We start from the raw sequence: 11,417 nt of genomic DNA on the forward strand, positions 1-11,417 counted from the left end.
CCCGGCAGGACCCCCGCACAGCCTCGCACAGTGGGGACGGAGTGCGGGAGCACCGGGCAGGGGACCTAGCCGCCCGGCCAGGGGTGGCAGCGCACCTGAGGCGGGGACCCGCCCCACGTCCGCCCTACGCGGGTCAGCCTGGCCCGGCCCTGGCCCCACACCGTGCGGAAGCAAGGACAGAGCTGTCGTCGCGCGGGAGGGCGGGCACGCCCGGTACCGGGTGGTCGCCCGGGCAACACCGGGCAAGGCCGGGGCCTCGGCGGGCAGCGGACACGGGGGAGCCTGCAGCTCCTACCTGAAGCGCGGCGGGAGGGCCGGGGCCGCAGGGTGACCTGGCGTCCCCAGGGTCCGCAACACGCGCGGGGGGCTGCGGCTCTAGGACACGGGAGGGAGGGAGTCTCAATGCCTCTGCACCGGCGGTCCCTACCTACTTCTCCCGTAGCCACCCGCGCCGCCACGAACCGTCCAGACCGCGGAAATAACGACGCCGCCCCAGCCGCCGCCGCCCCCTCCCCTCTCAGCCCAGCCCGACTGGCCGCGTGCGCGCATGCGTACGCCGGGTGCGCGGGACCCCGCCCCCCTCTCCCTCACTCCTGGGGACTTCGCGCGCCCCGGCCACACCCCCTCCCTCACCACCGCCACCGACGGCAGCCCTCTTCTCTTCTCGCGGGATTAGAGCCAATCGCGAGACCGGAAGCTACCTTCCTTCTCCGGTCTCAAGCCTAGTCCCGGGTAGGGGGCGGGTCCCGGTAAAGGGTGGAGCCAGCGGAGAGAGTCTCAGAGCCTGCCCCGCCCCGCGCGCCTCCCAGGGAAATTCTTCAAAAGGTGATGCTGAGGCGAAAAATAAAAAGAGGAAAGTAATTATAAAACTTAGCAGTTGTGACCGTGCAAGGAGAGCCTAGCTGCGAGCTTCATGGAGCTAGTGCTGCCTGACACAGGATTTGTGTTTTTCTAGAGAGCCTGGAGGGTTCTTGAGGGAAAATAGAAACAAAATATCTGCAGAATCAAGCAAGCCATTTTCTTTCAGACTTGTAAATGTTTTTTAAGTTTTTCTTAAAATTTATTTAAAAAATGATCGATTTTAAATTGGGATTATGTAAGTAGACTGACAGGAGTAAAAAGCCACCTTTATCACTATATTCCCATTAAAATGGCCAAAATTTAAAAGACGACACCAAACGTTGACAAGGACTTGGAGCAACTGGACCTCTCATAGGATTCTGATGAGAATGCAAAACGGTACAATCACTTTAACAGTTTGTCTTTTACCAGAAAATTAATCATGCATTTACCACTTGAAAGTCCACTCCCAGGTATTTTCTTAGGAATATGAAAATGTGTCCAATAGTACATTACTTTTCATAGCTGCATTTTTAATAATCCAAAACTGGAGGGACACGTGGCTGGCTCAGTTGGTTAAGCATTTGCCTTATGCTTAGGTCATGATTGCAGGGTCTGAGATCAGGCACAAAGCCCCACTAACTGCTTCTCTTAAGCACCCGCCTCAATGCTCATGCTCTGTCTCTCTCTCAAATAAAGAAATTTTTTAAAATTTCAATAACCCAAAGCTGGAAACAACCTAAATGTTCATCAACTGGTGAATGGTTAAACATTTTGTAGCATATCTGTACAATGTAATAATAATTACCAACAAAAGGGGGTAAACCGCTTGACTCACAGAAACATGAATCTCCAAAAACATTATATTGAGCAAAGGAAATTAAGAGTATACACAAAAGAATAGGATTCCATTTATACGAAACTCTAAAAAAGAAAAATGTAATCTATAGTGACAAAACACATGTCAAGGAAGGACTAACTAGAATAGGGATAAAAGATCTGAGATGATAGAAATATTCTGTATCTTGATTATGGTAGCAATTATATGGGTGCATACATTTGTAAAACTTCATTGAAATATACACTTATATGCATTTTATTACCTGCAAATCAAACCTCAATCTAGTTGCTTATTTAGTTAGTTATTAGAAAGAGTGCCCAAGAAAAAGAGCATGAGCTGGAGGGGGGGTGCAGAGGGTGAGGGACAAGCAGACTGCCTGCTGAGGGGTGGAGGGGGAGGGTTGGTCCCAGGACTCTGGGATCATGACCTGAGCAAAAGGGAAACACTTAACCTATCCAGCCAACTATAGGGATAGTTGCTTTTTAAAAAATAAAATACACATCTTTATGCTTCTTACAGAATAATAGGTTTTATAAGGGCAGGAACTTTGCCAATTTTGGTCAAAGCTGTATCTACCTCACTTAGGGTGGTTGTTGGCATATGATACGTTCTCACTAAATGCAATGAGGATGAAAGTGTAGGGAAGAATTAAAATAAAACAAATCTTTATTGTTTCTCCAAAACTGAATTTGATGAGCTTTGCAGAAGTCATAAGAAACTTAGAAAAGGATGAACTGATTGCGTCTGAATTATTCAGTATAGTGTGTAGATTGTGACAAAAACTTAGATATAGCAAGAAAACAAAAACAAAACAATACAAATAAAAAACACTAGAACAAGGCAACCAAGTGAAACAGGATTTGCTTAATTTCTTTACTAAAATTTTAACTTATCTGATATCCAGTTTTATTTTTTACAAATTCTAATGACCTCTCCACATTAAAAACCATTTTCTTTGAAAGAGATTTAATTTATGATGACATCCAGTATGCTCCATAGTGTTAAAAAATGATGGGTATTTTAGATATCAGATAGGCTACATGATGAATAAATGAATGCAAAGGAATTCATTGACAAATAGTTGGTCTACCTAAACATGCCTACATATACAGAGGAGATGGGCATTTGGCACCTGGAAAAGAATTCCTATAAGACTGAGTCTTGACTCATAAAATCCTAAGTATTCCATGCCTAAACACTAATGTTGAGAGGAAATTCAGCTTGCTGTCATCATTTTGTACTAATACCAGGAACCAGTGTAGCATGGGTTTGACAAAAGCAAAGCAACCAAAGTGAACTTTATGTCTGATTGTGTTGTTTCAGTGCTACATAAAAGAAATTGAAAACCTGCAGACAGTTCAGAGAAATGCTTTCAAAAAAGCAAATAGAGTAAAGGTATCCCACTGTACCATATGACAGAAAGAAAATGGCATTTTTTAAAAAGATTTTATTTACTTATTTGAGAGAAAGACAGAGAGAGCTGCGTGAGGAGAAGATCAGAGAGAGAAGCAGACTCCCTGTGGAGCTGGGAGTCCCATGCGGGACTCGATCCCGAGACTTCGGGATCATGACCGGAGCCAAAGGCAGTTGTCCAACCAACTGAGCCACCCAGGCGTCCCAAGAAAATGGCATTTTTTAAATTAAGTATTGGCAATATCAGTTAGGCAGTTCTATTGTATTTAATTATTGTTTTTCAAAAGTCTTACATTTATGCATCTTAATACACAGAAAACCAAGATATGAAAGCAACTCAAGTATCCATCCACAGATGAATGGATAAAGAAGATGGGATACACACACATGTGTGTATATGCATATACACAATGGAATATTACTAAGGCATAAACAAGAATGAGAGCTTATCATTTGCAACAACATGGACGGATCTAGAGAGTATTATGCTAAGAGAAATAAGTCAGAAAGACAAATGCCGTTTTTCACTTACATGTGGCACCTAAAAAACAAACCAATAAACCAACAAAACCAGAAACAGACCCCATAAATACAGAGAACAAACTGACGATTACCAGAGAGGAAAAGGTGGGGGGATGGGCAAAATAGGTGAAGGGCAGTGGGAGATACAGGCTTCCAGTTATGGAATGAATAAGTCATGGCAATAAAATGTATAGCATAGGGAATACAATCAATGGTACTGTAATAACATTGTAGGGTGACAGATGGTAGCTACACTTGCGGTGAACAGAGTATAATATATAGACTTGTCAAATCACTCTGCTATACACCTGAAATTAACATTGTGTGTCAATTATACCTCAATAAAAAGAAAAAAAAGAGTACATAGTAATCCAATAAAAAGCTATAAAAAAGTTAAACTTCTGCATTAGGGGATAATGTATAATTATCCTCCATATGTTTATAATGTGTGAGTATTATAAATATATTTTTCTCACACATTTTTCATCAGTTGTTCCTATCAATCACCAATAATTACCACTGTTAGCAAGTCCTATAGTTTCATTTAAATAACAGCATTTAAGTAACAAAATTAGGGGCACCTGGGTGGCTTAGTCGATTAGGCACCCAACTTTTGGTTTCAGCGGAGGTCATGATCTCAGGGTCCTGGAACTGAATCCTGCATCCGCTCCCTGCTCAGTGGGGAGTCTGCTTTCTCCCTCTCCCTGTGTGTGTGCGTGTGTGTGTGTGTGCAAACACACACACTCTCCCCCCCCTCAAGTAAGTAAATAAAATATTTTTTAAAAAGTAACAGAAAATTAAATATAGAACAGTTTCAAATAAACATCCATTTTTCATAACTCCATGTTAAAGTAACAACACATGTGTATATATTGAATATCACTTTTTTCCTGATATGGCTGTGTCCTAGACTGATAGTTCAAAAAGATAGTCTTACTTTACTGAGTAAATGTACCATAATTTATTCAACCAGTTCTCTACTGATGGACATTTAAGTTGTTTCCATGGTTTGACATTATAAATAGTGCCACTGGGAATGGCTCTGTGTCTATGCCTTTTCAGTTTTGCGAGTGTATATTAGGGCTAAATTCCTATAAACAGGTTTTGGGGGCTAGGTATACATACATATATAATCCTGACACTGCCAAATTCCCCTCTACTGAGTGTTTTTTTGTGTTTGTTTTTTTCCTTTTTTAATGTCCACCAGCGAGTGCTAGAGTTCTCATGTTCCCGTTGCCTCATCAATACAGTATGTGGTCAAACTTTGAGAATTTTGCTGGACTGCTACATAATAAAAATGGTATCTCGGTATAGTTTTAATCTGCGTTCTCTTATCATGAGTGTGGTAGAGTTTTTTTTATCTTTTTAAGTGAATTTTACATCTTTTTCTGTGATCTGTCTGCTCTCATCTCTAACTTATTTTTCTGTAGGATTACTGGTTATTTTCTTTTCTGCTTCTAAGAAGCTCTCTATATCTCTGTTTATGATTTAAATTGCAATTGTTTAGCCAATGCAGCATTTGTCTTTTTACTTTGTTTTTGGTTGCTTTTTATACTTGTTACATGAAGGTATTTTCTAGTCAAATTTACCAACAAAGATGTCATTTAGTACCATGGGTATTACTGAGATCCCATAAGAAGATGGCATCAAGAAGGAAGCAGGCTCAAATTTGAGTCCCGAGGAAGTCGAACATACAGAGATAAGGTAGAGGAAGGGGACCTAGCGAAGAGCTCTGAGAATAAAGACCAAAGCTAGAAAAAAAAACCAGGAGAGAGTGTTTAACTGAATCTAAGAGAGATGTCAACTATCAATTATCCCTTTAAAAACGCATATATAACAAATTATAGTATTGTTTTCTTTGTAAAAAATCTTTTCACAATTCCCTTTTATGAATGATTTTCATGCAGTTCCTTCACACTTTTTTTTTTAAGATTTTATTTATTTACTTGACAAAGATCACAAGTAGGCAGAGAGGCAGAGAAAGCGAGAGATAGAGAGAGAGAGGGAAGCAGGCTCACTGCTGAGCAGAGAGTCCGATGCGGGGCTTGATCCCAGGACCCTGAGATCATGACCTGAGCCGAAGGCAGAGGCTTAACCCACTGAGCCACCCAGGCGCCCCTCCTTCACACTTTTTCAAGTGAATTTTCTTGAAATAATTAACCAAAAAAATTAACTACATATGTAATTCCCTTTGAGTTGTCTGATCCAGAGAAATTAAAACTCTTAAACTCCTATCAGAAGGGAAGTGAGCACAGCAGACATCAATCAATTACAGTCAAAATATGAAATTAATTGGAAGAGAAATTCAAAGAATCAAATACTGAAAAAAACCCTTAAGAATTAGATAAACTTTAGATCCTAATGAAATACACTGTAAAGAATTTGAAACTATTAAGCAAACTTGAACACTGCCTGGATTTTTGATATCCAGAAATAAATATTTTTAAGTAGTATAATGACATTGTAGTAATCTTTTGAAAAAACCAATCTATTTTTTAAGAGATCCTAACTGAAACGTTTATAAGCAAAAATATATGGTACCTAGTGTTTGTTTCAAAATCATCAACAGGGTGGGGGTAAATAGAGAGAATAAGATGCATTGATAATTGTGGCAGATGGTGATGGATGTGAGAGTTCATTGTATTATCTATTTTTGGATGGTTCATTTCTTAATAATAAAAATTTCCTTTAATAAAGAAATTAAGAGCCAAATGTTTGTCCTTAATGGCTTTCCTTAGCTCATCCAAGAAGAAAATGATCTTTACTCTGCTGTACTACCATAGTCCCAGCGTGTGAGTGCTGACCATCCTGACTCCATCTTTGACACTCCATCTTATTCATGTTCATTGTCCCTTCTCTCAGGATTACGTCCCAGGCCCCTTGGAGATTAATACACATTCCTTAGAAATGCCCACTAAAGCGAGGAATGTGGGGAGGCTTGCTTTGGCTTCCTAGGACTCTGTTTGACAGAACAGTCTTTCCCCTTCTTGATCCACAGGTGCTGCCAAATGATTAAAGGTTTGCTGTCAGTTAAGTACTCGTGAACACTTTGATCTCACTATAATGCCCTTCTGTGGGTCCCCTCCCTCTATAAAATCTGTGGACTAAAGTCTGGACTTCTTGGAGAATAACTGTGCCTTTACCAAGCATCATCCATCTCCCCAAGAAGCCCCTTAGTAAGTTACCCTGAATAGAACTCCTGTAAACTGAATGGAGTCACCTGCTTCGTTTTCCGATCTCAAAGGTCCTCCTCAGTTTGGGGGATACTTCACTGTCCCTCCCCCACCTTCTAACACCCAGCCATTTAAATAACATGACACACCACAACAAGTAAGTTGCTACAAAATAACACACGTGGGCATAGAACCAGCAAAGTCAAATTGGGAAATTTAAAATTGTTTTCCCTTAAATGTTATACTAAACAGTTACTGTCCAAGACATTTCTGCAAAGAAGACATCCAGATGGCCAACAGACACATGAAAAAGTGCTCAACATCACTCGGCATCAGGGAAATACAAATCAAAACCACAGTGAGATACCACCTCACACCAGTCAGAATGGCTAAAATTAACAAGTCAGGAAACCGCAGGTGTTGGCAAGGATGCAGAGAAAGGGAAACCCTCCTACACTGTTGGTGGGAATGCAAACTAGTGCAGCCACTCTGGAAAACAGGATGGAGGTTTCTCAAAAAATGGAAAATAGAGCTACCCTATGACCCAGCAATCATACCTTAAAGATGCAAATGTAACAATCTGAAGGGGCATGTGCACCGGCATGTTTATAGCAGCAATGTCCACAATAGCTAAACTATGGAAAGAGCCTAGATGTCCATCAACAGAAGAATGGAAGAAGATGTCATATATATATATATACACACACACACATACACACATATATGTATATACACACATATCTACACATACAAATATACAGAATATATATATATGTATAGAATATATATGACATCTGTGTATATATATATTCTGTATGTGTATACACACACACACACAAACACAATGGGATGTTATGCAGCCATCAGAAAATGAAATCTTGCCATTTGCAATGACATGGATGGAACTAGAGGGTATTATGCTAAGCAAAACTAGTCAATCAGAGAAAGACAATTGTCATATGATTTCACTGATATGAGGAATTTGAGAAAAAGAGAGAGGATCACAGGGGAAAGGAGGGAAAAATGAAACAAGATGAAACCAGAGAGGGAGACAAACCATAGAGATTCTTAATCTCAAGAAGCAAACTGAGGGTTGCTGGAGAGGGGGGAGGTGGGAGGGATAGGATGGCTGGGTGATGGACATTGGGGAGGGTATGTGCTATGAAGTGCATAAGACTGATGATTCACAGACCTGTACCCCTGAAACAAATACATTATATGTTAATTTAAAAAAAAAAAACAGTTACTGTCAGTAACCTAAATTTTAAAAAATGTTTATTAAAATTTTTGCCCAATAACCACCAAGTATATTTCTTATAAAACAAAAAATTCCAGATGCCATGTAAGCCAAAACATAAAAATCACTCATAATCCTAGGCTGAATGAGACATGGCCTTTGTTCATACTGTTTATTCATTTTGTCCATGCATATATATGGTTTTATTTTGTCTATTAAAAGTGAGTTCTCGCTGTACATATTGTTTTGTATTCTACTGCTTTTAACTTTGACTGTGAATATCTTTCACTTTAATAAAAATTGTAGTAGAACACTCAGACACCTAAGTATTTTTCCACTCAGCAGTCTTTTAACTCTCACTCATATCTGTGATTACTTCTCCTTTGTGATTTCTGATCTTGGTGATTTTTTTTCCTCATCATGCTTGGAAAAAATAGTAGGAGTCAAACTTCTTACACTTCGCCCCCCCAAAAACCAGTTTTTAATTTTATCTTTTTTGTGTTCTTTCTAATTAATGTCTTATTTTATTCTTAGTAATGCTTTCTCAGGCTATTTTGGTAGTCCTTTCTTAATTTCATGAGCATTTGATTCCTTCGCTTTCCATTGTTTGTATTTAATACTAAGGATATTTGAGATAATACCATTTCCTCCTGTAGGTTTTATTACATATTCCTATTTCCATTGATTCCTCAATTCTATCTCTTTTAAATTCCTCCTTGATCCAAGGTTATTCCAGAGTGTTTAAATATATAACGTATTATGTATTTAACTCTATTGGCTAACAATCAGATAGGATCCTAAAGCACTGAAATTTCATGATGATGTACTAAGGCATAAGTTTATTTCACTTTCATTTCTTTTCCAGGCATTAAGTGGGCCCTTTGAATGTAAAAACACATATCTTTCAGTTCTAGGGAGTTTCCTTAAATTGTGTTTTATTATATCCTGCCCTTTTCCTTCTGACCTCAACTTCTAGAAATATTCTTCAGGTGTCAGATTTCTGGAACTGGTTAATTTTTTAAAAATTCTATTTAAATGGATATGGAAAAATTGTACTTAAAATTTGTTTGTACTTTATTTACTGAATTACCTGAATAAATATTCAGTTTTATCTCAAACTTTCTATCAAGTTTTCATTTTTGTTATCATTTTTTTAAAGATTTATTTGGGGAGTAGGGGAGAGGAAGAATGACTCTCAGTATACTCCCCAGGGAGGAGCCCAATAGGAAACTCCATCTCCTGACCCCAAGATCATGACCTGAGCCAAAACCAAGAGTCAGATGCTTAACTGACCAAGGCACTCAAGCACCCTTCTGCTAGCACATTTCTTAATTTCCAAGAGGTCATTTTGCTCCCTGAATGTTTCTTACCATGATAGAACACTGTTTTCCATATATGTATTATTTTCTCATATCTGATGCAATTGATGGTAATTCTCTTCTTCCTGCATGCATTATTTTTTCTAAGATTTCTTCCTAAGTATTTCAGTCTCTGCTTTCCATATTAGAGACTTCCACAATCTGGTGATTCTTGGCTAGAGGTTCATATTGAAGCATGGGATCTTCAAGAGCAGATCTAAGGTTCTGTTCTCCCAGTAGGGGCTTGAAAAGGGTTGCCTTCACTATTAGGAGACCTGGCTGGGCCTTCTGTTGGTGAATTTCTGACATCATTATCTTTTGGTTCTTGTGTCTTGGACTGGTCCGATTTCTCTGCAAAGGTGCTTTGGATCCAGGGTCTTCATGTATATCTCCATGGGTATCATTCACATAAATGGTGCAGGAAAGGCTTCCCCAGAGCTGTGCAATCTAGTAATTTTTCTTCAAAGATCTGCTGACTGAACAGCCCCTTGGAGTGGAGGAAGGAGGTAAAGGAAGGAGAATCTCAACAACCATTATGATATTTTCATTTAATCTTTTTCCTAAGTTACCCACCCCGCCCCATCTTTTCCAGGATCCTTTCTCTACCCCATGCCCTTACTTCCTTATCCTTTTAATTGTCTGCAGGGATTGAAGGGAAGCAGAGCCATATTGAATTGAAGAGATGTTAGGTCCTGGTGCTTCTGAAACACAATCCCCTGTCTTTAGCTTCACCCTAGCCTCTATCTCTGGAAGCATCTGGGTCTTCTGGGTGTTTCTGTGGTACAAAATGGGTGGCTTCTTGCCTTCCCTTACCAGTAGCTCAATTTCTGGGTCTTCTCAGAGTTTCTGTGTAACAAAGTGGATTCTTGGCTTCCCTCCTACTAGCTCATGATCTGACTTTCTTGGGTCAGCCAAGTCAGTGCCCCCATCCATGTGCTTCGTATCTTCAAAGACATGGCTTTTTCTTTAACCATCCCTTTTGTGCTTGTGACTGTGTTTGTGCCTTTTCACTTTTACGAAGTTAATACCTTTGTCCAGTCCTCCATATTTAACAGGAAGTATGGCGAAGGGATCTCAAGCAAATCTTCCAAACATGTAAATTCCAGACTTACACATGAGATAATGATTTTACATCACTTACAAGGTTGAGAGAATCCATTCTAGTGAACTGTAAAGTGACATAATGTAAATTTTCCTCCCTTCTCTGGTATTTTGGCTATTTGGTACCAGTTGACTAGATTTTTCTAGAAGACTATCTTATACTGAAAGTTAAGTTTCAATACTTCACTTTGTCACACTCAGATGCATGGTTGCTTATCTCATTTTTGAACATCTTTGAGGAAAAGAACCTTTATTGTATACTCCATCTCTTCAAAAATCCATTTCAGCGACATGAGTTTATAAAACTATTGAGGCGCTCATGCTTCAGCTTTTGTACTTTACAAGTACTCAGTGTAGCTGAAAAAAAAATCATTTCAGTTGCCTAAAGAACAGCTTTCAGGTGCTCAAAGATTATAGTAAGCCTCTTATGATGGTCAGTCCAAAATAAAATATAAAACGATTTTTATTCTAAGCTAAACTGAACCGAAATATATATGCTTGTGTGAGACATGATCTTGTAAATTTCTCTTTATCCTTCGGACATGACTTTTAGAAAGCTATAAATGTTCATGTTTACCTTTCCAAAAATATGAAATGCTACTTTAATCTGCGCAGTCCCTAAGTATTTGAAGTCCTCAGAGAACTCTGCCAAAGTTTAAAAAGTCTGGGCAACTCAAATATACAAAATCACGAGAAAACGGTTATTTATAGAATGGTATATTTCCATCTTTCTGTGCCAGTTATTCTTAAAATATGCTTGAGATAAAGGAATATAACATGTGTTGTATTAAGTGAAAATATATAACGTGAAGTTAAAACTAAGAATAAGATTTATTCAAAACTGAATGCAATAAGAATGCAAAATGAAATCTACTCTAACAATCTTTCTTACCAAATGATTACCAAAATAATTTTTAAATAATGCAGATAAA

General features: G+C 39.1%; 1 protein-coding gene across 4 annotated transcripts in view; it reads right to left on the reverse strand.

Moving 5' to 3' along the window:
• The window catches only part of NAA35 (N-alpha-acetyltransferase 35, NatC auxiliary subunit), a 99,866-nt gene extending 99,305 nt beyond the window's left edge, over positions 1-561 (reverse strand). For 2 of the 4 annotated variants that reach the window (XM_059142467.1, XM_059142466.1), the window contains exon 1: positions 432-549. In XM_059142467.1, the coding sequence (XP_058998450.1) occupies positions 432-549 (118 nt within the window). Of the gene's footprint in view, positions 1-295 lie in introns of all 4 variants that reach the window. The other 2 variants (XM_059142468.1, XM_059142469.1) reach the window with 2 other exon arrangements.
• Between the last annotated feature and the right edge of the window lie 10,856 nt (positions 562-11,417).

This window comes from Mustela lutreola, chromosome 12 (assembly GCF_030435805.1).
Source record: "Mustela lutreola isolate mMusLut2 chromosome 12, mMusLut2.pri, whole genome shotgun sequence".
Lineage (NCBI taxonomy): Eukaryota > Metazoa > Chordata > Mammalia > Carnivora > Mustelidae > Mustela > Mustela lutreola.